The sequence below is a fragment of the Theobroma umbraticum genome, unplaced genomic scaffold (genome assembly GCF_002168275.2).
Source record: "Theobroma umbraticum cultivar Fairchild unplaced genomic scaffold, ASM216827v3 scaffold_459.0, whole genome shotgun sequence".
Lineage (NCBI taxonomy): Eukaryota > Viridiplantae > Streptophyta > Magnoliopsida > Malvales > Malvaceae > Theobroma > Theobroma umbraticum.
The window spans coordinates 59,646-76,779 of record NW_018397286.1 but is presented as its reverse complement, the minus strand read 5'-3'; the positions used below and the strand labels follow the sequence as shown (position 1 = coordinate 76,779).

At 33.5% G+C, this 17,134-nt stretch overlaps 1 protein-coding gene across 4 annotated transcripts; it reads left to right on the top strand.

Moving 5' to 3' along the window:
• Positions 1 to 7,049: 7,049 nt before the first annotated feature.
• GDPD4 (PLC-like phosphodiesterases superfamily protein) lies at positions 7,050 to 16,631 on the top strand. Of its 4 annotated transcripts, XM_089785659.1 has the most exons (10): positions 7,679 to 7,816; positions 8,469 to 8,545; positions 9,920 to 10,006; positions 10,385 to 10,482; positions 12,977 to 13,037; positions 13,405 to 13,473; positions 13,580 to 13,672; positions 14,704 to 14,793; positions 16,016 to 16,143; positions 16,244 to 16,631. In XM_089785659.1, the coding sequence occupies exons 3-10, from the start codon at positions 9,920 to 9,922 to the stop codon at positions 16,410 to 16,412; spliced, it is 795 nt and encodes a 264-aa protein (XP_089641785.1). In that variant the 5' UTR covers positions 7,679 to 7,816; positions 8,469 to 8,545; the 3' UTR covers positions 16,413 to 16,631. The 4 variants fall into 4 exon arrangements, with proteins under 4 accessions (XP_089641783.1, XP_021300009.1, XP_089641785.1 ...); XM_089785657.1 differs by lacking the exon at positions 8,469 to 8,545 and having other exon boundaries at positions 7,050 to 7,816; positions 10,400 to 10,482; XM_021444334.2 differs by lacking the exon at positions 8,469 to 8,545 and having other exon boundaries at positions 7,056 to 7,816.
• The last annotated feature ends 503 nt before the right edge of the window (positions 16,632 to 17,134 follow it).

Genomic DNA, 17,134 nt, shown 5'->3' with positions numbered 1-17,134 from the left:
GCATTGGTTATTTGATAGACTATCGATTGTATGTTAAATGATTGTAAGTAAGGATTCAGGAAAACTATGAGATTAGGTTACGGAATTATTTGTTGATGTGCTACCATGCACGTGAATAAATTAAGGGTATTGAGTTTATATAGTTGATAGGAAGTATATAAGTAAAGAAAGTGTGCTGTGGTGGCATGCCGGAGGAGGTAATGGGTAACTGGCAAGTGAAATTAGCTAAATACGCACTTGAATCAATAGCGATGTAGTGTCAAGCTATTGTGAGGTGAGTAGGGGGTGTCGATTTTAAAATCTCCGTATAATATATTAATTTACGTTAATAAACATGATTGGTTTCCTTAAGAGCATTTATGGATAGCATGAGCTGTTAGCCTTGATAGGCAATTTTAAATGGATTTACCATGATTTGTATATTATTATTGTGGAAAGCATAAACTGGTAGAAACTATAGAAAGTTTATAGATGCAAGTGTTTTTAAAAGTGATTTGGATATACCTATAGATAAGCTATGCACGTAAAGAGTTTTAGAAACTAAGAACCAAGCCTTTCACGATGTTTACATCAAAATCTGTGCCTTGTATTTTTGTGTGATATGCATAGCTAAATGCATTTGTTAAACGATTTTGAATGCAAAGTTTTGAGCTTCGATTTTATTCTGATCTTCGTACAAATGATTACGCCATGCCATTTAATTTGAAAGGTAATTTCAAAGGGGTTATCAAACCTTAATTTAAAAGGATGTAAAGGGAAAAGCCTTATATTACCAGATTTGGTTTTGAAAATAGTTTTGATAAACCAAGAGTGTAGAGAGTAGACTGGCTGTCACTTCGATTAAGTGTGACTTTTTTGCACAAGTGAGCTCTAGCTAGAGAACCTTTAGGTCGTCAATGGGCTGTTAGACTTGGCTAGGGCCATAATCTGTTATTTACATGGCAAGGCCGCTAGTTGTTATATGTGGCTAGGCCACTAGTGGTATTCGTGATTGCAACAGTTTGATTTTTTCAATGTGAGCCAACATCGTCGAGATTGCCATGGTTGTGGGGATCAGGTGGAGCAGAGCTCCCGGATGTTATTACGTGAAAATGGGTCCACGAGTGATTACGATTCTTACCTACTCGAGAGCTTTGTGAGTTTTCGATGCATACTCTTTTGCATGGTGGAGAGTTGAGATTTCTTTGCAACTCCCTTGGTTTGAATAAAAACTTTCAGTACTTATTTGACGAACTTGAAATGTTTTACGTGGCCGTACACTTGATTTCTTTACATGCCACATATTTTGGGAGCATGCATACTTTATATTATTATTCATATTTGTATGGCAAGTAATGTTTTTGATATTTGAACTCGATTTTATAACATTGTTTCGGCACCGTTTTTCCAAGTGAAAATATTGTATTATGATTTACGTCATTATTTTTATAAGGCACAAATATCTTACTTATGATTTGGTATTTTAAGAATATGATTTGATATTCCAGTTTTAATATTCAACTTATCTACCTTACGCTTATTTCTCATCTACGCCCTGCTCACGAAGTCGATGATCACTAAGTCTGTGAGACTCACCCCCCCATATTTTCCTTTTACAGATAGTGATCAGCCTAGCGTGCATTCATCGACAATTTTAGTCTACCACGGATAGGTAAAGGCATCTTATAACACTTTATTCCGAGTCGCTTCGCTATTAGAGGTCGAGTCATCATAATGTAAATTGTTATGATATTAGACAATTGTGTCAATGCAAATGTACATTTGGAGATTATAAGTTTTGATGTATTATCTTTTACAATTATGTGGAATAAAGGTTTATTCAATTTATAAAGCTCATTGTTCAATTCTCTTTACAAAGAATTTTATGGATCGAAATAATTTTATAAATTGATGGCATGAATATGAAGTAATGACTAATGTTTTAAGTAAGGCTTGTTCGGAACTTGGCAGATGCTCTCGCGAGACTCGGACGCCGATAGCGATCGAAGGAAAAAGTTGTTACAGTTTTATTAAAAATCTATGAAAAGTCGATTAATTGGATTTTTTTATCAAATTAATTGACTTAATCAATTGCTTACCATTACTTATAAAGAATTTTGTGTCTCGAAATCAAATGAAGATTCACCATCACTATGTCTTCTACCTCAAAGTGTGCTTAACTTCAAGACTGATTAGACCCCTTTTTTGCCTTTTAGTGGCCTCATGTAGACAAGTATGAGCAAAGTCTATTACTTTTATTAGGCTTAAACATACTTGCATGTTACCATTTAACCACAAATAAAAAAAATTCAACTTAAAATCATAGATAAAGTTATAAAACCACTTAAAACAAGTAACAAGGCTTTTGAAGACATAAGTGACTATAAATGGACTCTTTTGCTTAATGGATGGGTTTTACTTCATGTTTCTTGAGGCAAACATTCAATTATGTTCTATTTTAAACAAAAATGAAAATAATTCAACACTAAAATCATTTATGAGATTATATAACCATTTACAGCAAGTAACTAGGCTTTCGAAGGCATTAAAATTATTATAAATAGACTTTTTTAGTCAATGGATGGCTTTCGCCTCACCTTTCCCATGGCAAACATCCAATTATGATATGTTTTAATCTAAAATCCTAGGCTTGTTTGATTTATTTTTTACCCAATTATTTTGTTGCTTTAATTTTTAATTAAATTAGTTTTAATTGAGTAATTTTTAGTTTAATTAGAATTCAAATTTTAATTATTTGAATAAAACTAAATTGTTCTAATTTGAGTATTTAATAAAATTTTAGATCAATTCTCTGTGAGATCAATACTCTGCTTGCTTATATATTATTTATTCTATATGCATATTTGTATAGTAAAATTTTAATTGACAAGTTTTGAAGCGATCCAATCATATCAGTATGATGTTCATAAAGATAAAAATTTCTGCTAGTATACGTGATTTAATAGGGGAGCGTGATAATGTCAAGGAACTGCTAAAGGCTATTGATGAACAATTAATTCTTCAAATAAGGCCTTAGCTAGCACCCTAATGACAAAGCTATCATCAATGAAGCTCACCAGTGTTAAAGGTGTGCGTGAGCACATCATGCAAATTAAGGACATTGCGACTCAGCTCAAATCTCTTGAGGTTGAGATGTTTGAATCTTTCCGTGTACACTTCATTCTAAATTTTCTTCCAAATCAATATGAAGCTTTCAAAATCTCTTATAACACAGAGAAGGATAATAATGAACTTCTAACCATGTGTGTTCAAGAGGAAAGCAAGCTAATTGTAGAATTGGGTGAAAGTGCAGATATGGCAACACAAGGAAAGAACAAATGGGAAGCCAAACAAAAGGTAATGGGTAAAATACCCATCCAAACTAAGGCCAAGAAGGAATCTTACTTGTTTGTTATGAATCTAATATGGTTGATGCTTGTCACGACACTTGGTGGATTGATTTTGGTTCAATAATCCATATTTTGTATACCTTGCAAGGCTTTCTAAACCAAAGGAAACCAGTGGATAGTGAGCAATGCATCTATTTAGGAAAGAAGATGCATTCACATGTGGAGGCAATTGGAACATGAAAATTAATTTTAGATTATGGTTTTGTTTTGAATTTGGAAAGAACATTTTATATTCCAAGTTTCTCTAGAAATTTGATTTTAGTTTCAAAACTTGCACCGCTTGGCTATTCTTTTAACTTTTCAAATACATCATTTAATTTTTTTTATAAATTTGATCCTGTTAGGAGTGGTACAATGTCTGATGTCTTTTCCAAATTAATTTGCAAGACAATGCCTTTTATAATGCAATACATGTTCATGATAATGCTGGTATTAAATGATGTGTTATGAATGAAAATTCCTCTATTTTATGGCACCGAAGATTATGATATATATCCATAGAGAGGATTACAAGATTGGTGAATGATAGAGTACTCAGTACTCTGGATTTTATTGATTTTGATGCTTATGTGGACTATATTAAGGGAAAACAGACTAACAAGACAAAAAAAGGTGTCAAGAAGAGTTTGGACATATTAGAGATCATACATGCAAATATTTGTAGTCTAAATATAGACTCGCATAGTCAGAAATACTTTATCTTTTTCAAAGATGGTTTTTCAGGATATATGTATCTTTACTTGCTTCATAATAAGAATAAAGCATTAGATGCCTTTAAGGTATTTAAAGTTGAAGTGGAGAGACAATGCAAGAAGCAAATTAAGATCATGAGATAAGATAGAGGTGGAGAATATTATGGTAGAACATTGAGGATGGATAAGCACCTTGTCCATTTACAAAGTTTCTTGAGGAGCATGGGATAGTGGCCCAGTACACCATGCTTGGATCTCTAGATCAAAATGGTGTAGTAGAAAGAAAAAATTGAACATTAATGGATATGGTGCGGAGTATACTTAGTAACTTTAAGCTTTTTATATCCCTATGGACTGAAACTCTTAAAATGATAAAGTATATATTAATTGAGTTCCAACCAAGGTTATTTCCAAAATGCCATTTGAATTGTGGAAAGCTCGGAAACCAAGTTTATGACATATACATATTTGGGGATGCCCATTTGAAGTAAGAGTTTATAATCCATAAGAAAAGAAACTAGACCCAAGGACTATAAGTGGGTATTTTGTTAGATATGCTGAAAGGTCCAAAGGGTACCAATTTTATTGTTCATCTCATAGTACTAGGATTGTAGAATCTAAAAATGTAAAGCTTTTTAAAATGACTTAATTAATCAGAGTGATCAATCTTAGAACTTAATTTTTGAAAAGAATCATCATGATATTCAAACTCCCACTTCAAGTGGCAGATTGATTGTCATTCTTAACACCCTTCGTATTCATATGAGTGTTGCACAACTAATCGTTAAAGTTCCACAAGCTATTGATGACAATCTAGTAAATTCGGCTGTTCAACAATTGTCAGAGATTGTTAGGCAACCAATTGTGCAACATGTCCTCAAGATGATGTTAATACAACATTAAAAAGATCAACTAGGATGAAGAAATCAAGAATCCCTAGTATTTATGTTGTGTATCTATAAGAAACTGACTATAATGTTGGAGCAAAAAATGATCCTGAAACATTTTCACAAGCCATGAGTTACAAAGAATCTGAATTGTAGTACAATGCTATGAAAGATGAGATGAATTCTATGACATTTAACAAAGTCTAAAATCTTATTGAGTTGCCTAATGTTGTAAAAGCCATTGGATGTAAATGGGTTTTTAAAATAAAAAAGGATTCATTAGGCAACATCGACAGATATAAAACAAGATTTGTTGTTACGAGATTCACTCAAAAGGAAGGGATTGATTGCTTGAAAACCTTCTTTCTTATATCTAAGAAAGATTCCCTTTAGGTCATTATGGCATTAGTTGCTCATTTTGACTTATAATTGCATCAAATGGATGTGAAAAAAACATTCCTCAATGTGGACATAGAGGAGCAGGTTCATATGAAACAACCAAAAAGATTCTCCTCTAATGATGGTGAGCATTTGGTGTGCAAGCTCAAGAAATCCATATATGGATTGAAACAAACCTCTCGTCAATGGTATTTAAAATTTCATGATGTCATCTCTTCATTTGATTTTATAAAGAACATATTGGATCAATACATATATTAGAAGTTTAGTGGGAGTAAAATCTGCTTCCTTATTTTTATATGTGGATGATATACTACTTGCAGCTAATGATAAAAGGTTGTTATATTAGGTGAAACAATTTCTCTTTAAGAATTTTGATTTGAAAGATATGAGTGAGGCATTTTATGTCATTTGCGTTAAAATCTATTAAGACAAATCTCAAAGCATTTTAGGTCTATCTCAAGAAACCTATATCAATAAGGTTTTAGAGAGGTTTTGAATGAAAAATTGTTCACTGAGTATACCATTGTGAAGGGTAACAGGTTCAATTTGAACCAATGCTTGAAAAATGAGCTTGAAAGGGAACAAATGAAAAACGTTTGGTATGCTTCTGCTATTGCAAGCTTAATGTATGCTTAAGTTTGTACAAGACTTGACATTGCATTTATTGTTGGAATGTTGGGTAGATATTAGAGTAACCTAGGTATGGACCACTAGAGAGCTGCAAAGAAGGTGATAAGATACCTTAAAGGGATCAAAGATTACATGCTTATGTATAGGCGAACTAACAACCTGGAGGTAGTTGGTTACTTGGATTCGGACTTCGTTAGGTGTGTTGATTCATGAAAATCAACATCTAGATATGTTTTTATGTTTGCTGGCAAAGTCATGTCTTGGAAGAATGCAAAACAAACCTTAACTACTACTTTTATCATGAAGGCTGAGTTTGTTTTTTCTTTTAAGGCTACCTCTGATGGTGTGTGGTTGAAGAGTTTCATATTTATGCTTAGAATTGTGAATTACATTTCTAAGCCATTAAGGATGTATTGTGACAATTTAGCCATGGTTTTCTTGACTAAAAACACTAAAAGTGGTAATCGAAGTAAACACATTAATATCAAGTGTTTAGCCATAACGGAACATGTTAAGAAGAATAAAGTGATCATTGAGCATGTTAGCACTAAATTGATGATTGTAGATCCTTGAACAAAAGGCATGCTACTAATGAATTTAAAGATCATGTAGCACGAATGGAACTTGGTTCCATCATGTGATTTTTGTTGTATGGACTTTTATCATTTGTAATGAAACTCTTATTCATTTGTGTGTTTTTTCATTTTTATGTACACATTTATTTTGAGAATAACAATCATTGGACCTAAAATAAACATAAGGTTTATTTGTTAAGTTATGATGGGCTGACATTAAAGAAATAGAATGTATAGTGATGTATGGAAAATAATACTCATTCTTAGAGGACTTGTCGCCATGATTCATGTATTTTGTTTCTTTTCTTAAGAAGGATTTATGGATTTTTTGATATTATTAATTAAAATATATGAACCAAGCAGGAAAATGTTCTTAACCCAAATTCAGTTATGGTCCGCATATTACCTATTGTCCACTAACCTCTTGTTAAACATCTTGACATGTCTACTTTTTTTTTGTTTCAATTACATCTTTAATGGGAAGATGATATATACATATATATATATAAATAAAAGAAAGTTGAATATGGGTCCTTAACCTCAGCATTTTCTAAATACATATCATCTAAATGAAATTACTAGAGTTTTGAAATGCCTTTATATCGAAAAGCTTATTCTTGTGACATCAATAACTGGAGGTTAATTTTTAATTTTGTATTTCAATTTTTTTGTATGTTAATTTTGTTAACATGTTTATGTATAGACAAGAATGATGTCTTTTGTTATTATTATTATTATTATTTCTTTGAATTTTTTGAACATTTTAAATTTGTTATTGCTTTTTTGCTTAATACTAATGCTTTTATTTTCTAATTTTTTTATGATTGCATCTCACGTACGGTCATCTTTGCCATACAAACATCGTCCATGGCTGATTTTACTCACGCCCCGCCTCACCTAATATCTTCTTTTCTTTTCTTTCTCCTAATAGTTGGGCTGGGGGAAGTTGGTGTCCCATTCTCAACTCTCAACCTACGGCCTACTACAGCAATAGATAAAAGTAATTCTGTGTTTGTTGTGAAGAAGTAGAGACGGCTCTGGCCATGTATGGTAAATTAGGAAGAAGGCAACATCTGCAAGGCCAAGGCCAAGGCCATGGCCTTGGCCGCAGCAATCGCGCCTCTCTTTTTAGATTTTCTTCTTCCTACAAAAGCCTTGTTCGCTTCACCCTTATTCTTCTTGCTTTCATCGCCCTTTTGCCTCCCATTTTCTTCCACTTCAGGCTCCGCCGTTTCCATCAGGTAACCACTATTTCCCAGGAACTCAATGGCTCGTTCCGTTTTTATTTTGCTCAAAGTAACTAGTTTTTTCTACTGATGGGAAGGCTCAGCCAAGCTTCTTTTCAGATATTGTCACGACTTGCCCTTTGCCTTTAACATGTGATCAGAGATCCAAATCATTGGAATTCGATGGTTTAGCCCTGATTTATCAAGGCGCTATCCGTCAATTATTTCCATCTGATTTCCTTTTCCAGTTTTTAAATTTGATTATTTGCTTCCTTATTACGTGACATCAACTAAACAAATCGTTTCCTAACCATTATTCATCTGTTCAAATTGCTCCACCAAAGCGGCTTTCTTGCATTTAATTTTCATTATTTTCGTTTAATTTGATTTTAATGTTGTCAACGACCTTTTTTGACATGTGAAAAGATTGTAGGTTGTGTTGAATGAAGAATTATAAATAATTTGGTTATATTTGCGTGTTATTTACTAATAAAAGTGAAAAAAAAAGAACTGAAAATTGTATTTCACTTGTTTATCACCATGTAAATTGTTTTAAACAAAAAAAGAAATCCATGTAAGTTGTTGACTGCATCGTATAGTAAGTCTCTCCAGGAAATTTCTCCCGATAACATATCTGGTGATAGTAATTACTGCCTTGAAAATCCAGAACTTGATAAAGTGGTGATATTTGGAAGATCCGGGCTTCAGGAAACAGCAAACAAGAATTTATAGCAGAAACAAAGGGAAAGTGCAATTACAGTATCTCTTGTTTATGAAATATTCAGATAGTCATGGTAGTCTGCTTGGTCTATGATTGTCTGAAAGCCAAATATGTGTGATTTTAAAATTAAGCTGAGTCTGCTAAGCTCTGCCTATCAGTGGAACCACGTATACTTGTTAATACAATTTAGCCTTTATCCCTAGTCACCTGTTGTTATCTAAATGTGGCTTTCATCTCACTTTTGTTTGCCGTGTGCAATATCTGTTATTATGTCCCCAGGACAGGTAGTTAATTTCTTCTCAAACTCTTTTTCATGCTTTTATGACTGTCTTATTAATGAATTGAGTCATTGCTTGTGACTGAAGCGTCTGAAAATGTTTCCATGTTGTATCTTTGATTTGATATTTCTTAATCTACTCCCTCTGTGCTATAAAATAAAAATATGAACATATACATGTCTAATTGCTTCAGAGTAAGGTCTTTTTTTTTTCCTTTAATTTGGACATGGCCAAGACAGTGGTTGGTATTCTGGCTAGTTGGAGAGGAGTGTCTAGTAAACGCAGGAACCATTTTGTTTGGACAATGGTGCCTCTGTATTTACTTTGGTGTTTGTGGGGTGAGAGACATAGTAGAGCATTTGAAGGAGTGGAGTATTCTGTTCTTAACTCAAAGGCCAAGGTTTCAGCAAGTGTTTTTCTTTTTTCTTGTTTTTAATTTATACTTTTGCTAAATTTTCTGTGTCCTTTTATTCCTTTTGACTTATCTGATGTAGTAAAATTTGAGGCATTACTGCTGCTTTCCCTTTTTAGTTTAAGCCTCTTTTGTTCTTTCTCTCTCGCTTTGCTCTCTTGTATACCTCCTGTCTAATTTAATATGTTTGTTTTTCATTAAAAGATGTAAAAGTTTCTCATTATAAGTTGCACTTTCCCTTGAGAATAAAAGTACCTTGGTTTTCTCCAATGAAAGTAGTGTGCAATAATGTCTGTCTGCCAAATGGGTACGCTTTTCAAATGTGCAGTGATTTACTTAATAACTGTATTTCATCTAAAACTGAAACATGGAGGGCTCAAAGGGAAATAAGAAGTTGATATGTGTGTCTGTACTTTTTGTAAATTTTCTTAAAGAGCATTTCAAGGCAGTTTTGAAACGTTTTACTAAAGTTAGTGTACTTAAGATGATGCTCACTATATATAATTGTTTTGGATATACTGCTGAATGATTTTAATTACCTTTTTGTAAATAGTAGCATATAGTTTCTGATATTCTAAGTTGAAGGTTACTTTTTTAATTCCAATTAGGTCAGTTTAATTTATTCCTTAGTTAAATGGGATGTTCATCACAGATACAGGTCCTCACTTACTAGTACTTATTTATTTTTATTTTTACATTTCCTGCAGATGCAATTAAGGAGGTGTGGTTGGCTGAACAATCCTCCCCTTGTGTGTGCTCATGGTGGTGACTCAACTAATGCCTTCCCAAACACAGTAGGCATCTCTTCCTTTCTGTAGTTGCTTTTCCTGGCTATTATGTGTTGCTTTCCTAAGACAACGAGCATTACTTGTTAACTTTGATTGCTTACACATCTTTGGAGATGTAATGGTTTTGTTGTTTACATGACCCGGTTTTAGGTTCCTTTGGTTTCTTTTCAAGTTCTGATTTTGTGCCTTAAAACTTGAACCTAAGCTAAAGCTTGGCTGAGGCTAAATTAGCACAAGTTACATCCTTATAATGCATGATGAAGTGTTTGTGTAGAATACAGTGACCTTAAATTGAGCATTCTTATTCATTACTCTTTTGGGCGCCTAATATTGTTGTTGGTTGATCTGTTTATCATCTGTACTTTTTCTTATATTTTGACACAGATGTCTGCATATCAGTTTGCTCTTCGTTCTCAAGTAGACTGCATTGAGATTGATGTCTCTCGCTCTTCAGATGGAGTTTTGTTTGCACTTCATGACAGGTATTTTTAGCCCTGTAATCATATAAGGATTTACCGTCTTTTGCTTCATTAAGATGTTCTCTTTTGCCCCCAGAAAGGATGTGGCTTTCTCATTTTCAAGTGTACTTTACTTCCCTGAACAGGTATAATAGTAATATATATGAAACTCCAAAATTGCTTGATGAATAGGAATTGTATAAAAATACTTTCAATAATTCAATGCATAAAGTGTGCTGAAGTTTTGACATTTGAAATGATAAGCAACATCATTTCCTTTATTTCCATATTCCTCTTAATCCACTTCTATTCAACTTTTGATGTTAACATGCCTATAACTTATTTAAATGCCCAAAAATAATAAAAATGTAAAGATCTTTATCCTCATTCAATTTCTGCAACAATTACAGATTAGTGAACGTTTTGGAATATTGATTCCAATTCTTCGACTTATTCAAACTATATATATATATATATATATATTTGCATGAAGCAAAAGAATGGAATCCTCTCAGCCCTTTAGTCTTATTGCTGATGTATACAGATAAGTCAGCTATAGGTTGTCTTCTCATGCCACCAATTTATATCATATTGTTCTCTTATAAATTTGGTATATTTATAATTAGTTTAATACTTGCTACAATTGGATACATATAAGAAATGGTTTTGGGTTATTAATTAGAGCAGTATTGATTCTGATTTATTAGTTATTTACAAATTGGTAGGTAGTTTAAACTAATGGCTTTGGATTACTTGATTTGTTCCCATATCCACAATGTAGATTACTCTTTGTACTTTTTGTCTACTCAAAAATGATAATTGTTTCTTTCATCTTTGTTGATTTTTAAGATTTAAACTGTTAAGAAAAAGCATTTACAACCTAAGTAAGATTAAGTAAGCTGAAAGTGCTTTTTGTGGGAGGGTAGTATTAGGAGGGCTTAAGATCATAGCTAAATAATTGATCTGTAACACTTGAGAACAATATTTCTTGCTCATGTTAGAGTCCAGCTCTGGTCTTTTGGTCAAATTATGGGTTTAGTTCCTCAACAATTTCAAAATGTTGGATTTAGTACCTGTTCTATTATTTGGACAAATTGAATCCTTGTACTCTAAAATATTGTTGATTCAAGGACAATGCTGAACTCTTTAAGCCAATTCCATGATGATGTGGTGCATGATATGGATTTAAATGGCCATGTGGTAAGATTTAAGGTGATAAATGGAAAATTTAGCCACATGGCACTTTAGGCAAAAATATTAATTACTTAATAAAAAAATTATTAATTTTTTTTTTCAATTTTCTTTTCTCTTCCTCTCACACATGCAGAGCTCCCTCCTCACTTGGCTGGTGCCAAATAAGCACTGGCCAGCTAAATCAAAATTTACTTTCAAATCTTCCATCTTTAAGCCTCTCTCTAACAACCATCACAGTCTCAAACATGAATGTAACCAACTCTTTCCTCTGTAAAACCATCTAAAGCCAAAACAAATATCACATTGAAAATTCAGGATGCAACTAAAGTTTGACTTCCCCAAGCATGAATTTTTGGATTTCAAGGAAGCACTTGTAGAGCTATAATCTCCTTCCTTGTCTCTCTTCAAACTAATAAATCAACAAAATGCTAGAAAATGCAACAACCAAACTCAACAAAACCACTCATACATCCCAAATTAACCAAAATTTCAAACAAAAAATTACAAACACAGTGTTAATCCTACACTTCAGTGGTATATGTCTGAGTTTATGGAAGTTTTGAAAGGAAATTTGGTGATTTCAGAATGGGTAGCAATGAGAGGGCAAAGAGAAAGAGGGAGGGATGCAGAGAGAGGCTGGGTTTGGGGTTGGGATCTTTGTTCAATGAAACGCAATGGAGTTCGTTGAGTTCTGGTTTGGGTCCTGATCATAGGCCGGCCACAGGATGTGGAGCAATGATGCAAGAGAAAGAGAGATGGATGAGAGACATAAGGAAAGGAAAAACTAAAGAAGAAATGGAAAAAACAGGAAAGGAAACATTGAGGCCGGCCTATGCCTGATCTTGCTGGTTGGCACTGATCTGGTCTGCGAGATCTGGTGTTGACTTGCCATAGAAGTGAGTTATGGGGGAGAGATGGGGGGTGGTTGCACTACTAACAGAGTGAGAGAAAGAGAAAAAAAAAAGGAAAGAAGAAAGAAAAGAAAATAATAATTTTTTTATTAATTATTTGATGTTTTTACTTAAAGTGTCATGAGTTAAATTTCGCCATTTCTCAGATTAAATCTTGCCATGCAGCCATTTAAATCTATGTCATGTGTCACATCATATTTAATGGAATTGGCTTGATGGAGTTAACTATCATCCTTGAATCAACAATTTTTTGAAGTACAAGAACTCAGTTTGTTCAAATAATAAATTTAGGGACCAAGTCCAACATTTTGGCATAGTACAAGGACTAAATCCATAATTTGACTGTCTCTTTTCTGTATCACAAGCTTATTCCACAGCTGTTTGGAGACTTGATTTTTACATTACACAGGCAGGGATTTGCAGCGGATATCTGGTAACAGCACTTCTAAAGTTGGGCACTTAAGATCAAAAGAGGTGAGAATATTGCTGATTGGTTTTCTCTTTTCTGCTCTGTTGAGTTCTAAGGAATCTGTATTTACATGCATAACTTATGGGACTTAATCTAGTATTCTTTATTTAAGTCATACATGTAGACACAGACATAGACACACACCAGAAAGAAAAGATATAAAATATGGAATTAAGATGTTTTCATTTGTATATCTGATTTGATTTTTCAGTTTGGTTTTGCTAATATGTTTATTTTCTGACACACACCATTCTGAATTTGATTATGAGAAATACCTTCTGGTTTTATCACAAAAGATCTGCTTATATCTAGCCCATGTAGGAAAGCTATCTGTGAGTAATGTTGATTGAGATTGTAAGTTTTCTGTTGTAGATAAAAGAACTAGATGTCTCTCATCAGTCTGGTAATTCAAAGATTCCTACTATTGAAGATGCTTTGATGGTATGTTCAAGATAGTGTTTCATCTCATTTACTGTATATCATTGTTTGTTTCTTCTATCAAAAGACGGATGATGAGTATCTGATTAAGGTTCATCTGGATGTTAAGTTGATATCAAGATCAGTTCAGCAGGTGATTCTAGATGCCAAGGTGGAGCCTCCATCATATGAAAAGGGGCTTGCAAAGGATATTCTTTCTGCTGTGAGTTTCTCCCCCCTCCCCTTGTCTTTGTTTCTTATAGATTTTGACCTAGAAATGTGTTAATGATGCATTACACAGTTCATTTATTTAATTTTTCTCTCTATTGTTTCATCATGACAGAAATTTTGAAGTGCCAATTCACCCTCCCTCCCTTTCCTCTTGAGCTTTAGAAAATGAAAAGCTTTAGATGCTATAATGGTTTTATAGCATTAATAATGTTATCTTGGATTTTTCTCCCCTCCGTAATAGCACTGTAATTTTGTGTTTTAGTTTCCCATCAAAGGTTTTAATCTCTTCACTAATACCTCTCATATGACTTCTTTTCATCCTGCATCACATGGAATATAACAAAGAAATAAAATAAAATCCTAGATTGTTTAATCCCTCAAGTAGCCTCTTTTCATCTGCATCACATAGCATACTCTTTCATAAATGTATATGAGTTCAGTGTTCTTAAGTTCAGATTTCTTCCATTTGGATGCCTTGGCAGCTTAGACAACTTTCTTTTGTTGATTAAAACAAACTTATTCCAAAACACATGAAGCATGTCTTGGTGTACAAGCTCAGAGATGTTTCAATTCTTTGTGTTGTTTTCTCATATTTGTTGTCTTCTTGAGATCTCTTGTCATGCATGTTGATTCCTAAACTGATATGGGAGTTTTACATACTTTGTTTGACATTCTTATAACATATTTGTCAAAAACTGAACTCAACTTCGATTTGAGGTGCAGAAGTTATTAGAGCTTATAAGCGATATATTACCTTCATAATGGCGAAGAGGTTTGAATTTCTAGGCTTAGATTGAGACAGAAACTAGGCCATATGCAGAGAATAGTTAACATGTGAAACTTGTGGCAGCTGCCATTAGGCAGACTAACCAGCATTCTGGGAGTTTTTATGGTGTTCTGTTGTTTGAATTTTGAATTGCTAACACTAAAAAAAAAATAAAAATGCTTGAAGTGTTTTATGCAGCATAGATTTTCTAATTCTAAGCTATGTTGCTCAAAAGTTTTCATCATAAAATTTTTCAGGTTGAGAAGATGCAGTGTAAGAATTGTATCATTTGGGCTAAAAGTGATAGTTTAGCAAGGGACATAATCAAACTCTCATCGGATGCTAAGGTGAGAAGCAATTTGACTGTTGTAAGCTCTTTTCTATTTTTTTTTTCTATCAAAAAACTATTGAGTAAGTTAAAAGGATGATTGTGCTGTCCACATGGATGACTATCTTAAATTATTCAGGGAAACTTGTGGAGTATATATTGATTTTTTAAGGATAATTGTCACATGCTACATGACTTGGTATATTTGTGCTTTGGAGGTGGCGAAAGCTGCTTTGACCTGAGCAATCCTTCCAACTTGCTTGAAACCCAACTTACCAACCCACATATCTTTTGAAAGTCTATACTTTGGACATGAATTTGATTGCTATCTGCTGCCCAAATGTGGCAAAAGTTTACGTGAAGCCAATCCCAATTTGTTTCTTTCTTATTTGAAATTAATTTTTTTCTTATACAAATACATTATGACACATGTATGAAATGTTTTAAGTTCCATTTACTTATAAATCCCTTCGCAGTGTGCAGTCTTCTTGTTTTTGCTAGAAAATACTGGATTTCAGTAGTCAATAGTACATCTAGACCAACATAGTCAATAATACATAATGTATTCATCATTTCATTTTTTTAAGCAACTTATCAGGTATTACAATTAAGTTCATTTGACATATTAGGTCTTCTTTTGGGTTCACTGAGCCAACAGGTTTGATATTTGATTGAGTGACCAAATTTTCTTCCAGCTTGTAGTCTCTTTGGTCTGTTATTAAGGACTGATATGGTTAAAATTTGAAACAATTTTCCAGCAGAATTCCCTCATCTTGCCTGCTTTCTCTTCCTCAAAGAAAAGAAATTGAAAGCTAGTATTTTCTATGAAACACACGGAATTAAGTTCTTTGTAAATTGTAATGTGTGTTTTGTGAATATACACACCTACATTGCATGCACACATTTATTTGGATATGGAATGAAAGTATTAAACTGATTAGCACATCTACCAGAGGTGGAGATAGGCTCAACCTTTTTCCTTTGGCTAAACTTGACCCATTTTAAGCTTATTGTAGTCCTTATTTGGCTTCTTTTGTGAAAATTATATAATGTCTTGACTCTGGTCTTGGAAGATTTTAAGTTTGTTTTTTTATAAAACATTTATTCTCAATTCTAATTCTTGGAGGTGCTTTTGCCGTAATGATCTTCTATTTCAACTAAGGCTATGTGTGGGACTTGTTGATATTTTTCTTCTGACTGTTCTTTATGTGCATTTAATTGGTTCGTGGGTGAACTCACAGGTGGGCTACATTGTCATGGTGGATCCCAGTACCGGGGCTAGAACCAACTTGTTGAGAATGAAAGGGGCCAGGGTGGTTGGTGTATACCATCCATTGATTGATGAAAGACTTGTTAAAATTCTGCATGGGTATGAAACCTTTTTTGAGCTGTGACTGGATGTATTGGTGTAACTGATGTGTATGCAGAATGCACTTGCAATTCATTGCTTGACCTGTTGGATTGAACAGGAGAGAGAAGAAGGTATATGCCTGGACAGTTGATGATGCTGATTCGATGATGAGGATGTTGCATGAGCGTGCAGATGCTATTGTTACTAGCAACCCCTCTTTACTTCAACGTACTATGCAAGATACAAGAACACAATGTCTTGAAGAAGGTTTTTCTTTAACACGATGACCATTCTTTTGTTTTCAGTATTTTATTTGATATACGAAACAGTTGGATCGAGCTTTAAAAGAAATGTTTTGATGATGGGAAGACATATCTGTACATGCCCTAAACTAATCATTCTTGGTTTTATTGGTTTCAACTCTCTTACCTGTTTTGAGGGTCCATCTATGTACTTTATGATTGGCATGAGATTGTTGAATGAATACAATTTGAGGTTGATCTGTATATGGACTTCAACCATGGGATTTGGCACCAAACTTGTAGCTTAAGGTTTTGGGGACCGTTTCGATTAGATGGCATGTCCCATAGAATAAGAGTAAGTAGTAATTCAACCACTTTGCATCTATACAGTGCACCTGCCTTGTTTGTTGATTAGCTTTCTTTTAGATGTCAACCTCAAAATTTGATCTGCTGGTTAAGGCAATCTAATATCGGTAGTTACCCAGTTTAAATTTAAGGCAATTTGAGGTTGATTCTCCTCTATGCTTATTTGCATATGGTTTTGATGAATTCTCCTCATTGCTATTGTTATTGTGACAAAGAAAGGAAGAAGATAAAGTAGAAAACATGTTTTAAATGTGACATTATTATTATTATTATATATGAAAAAGGTGGAGAATATGGAGATAAGTTACAAAGGGAGATTGTGTTAAACATTGGTAATACAAATAGACATGGAGAAACTTATTTGGTTCCTCCTGCTCCCATTACGTATACCTAAGGGGAGG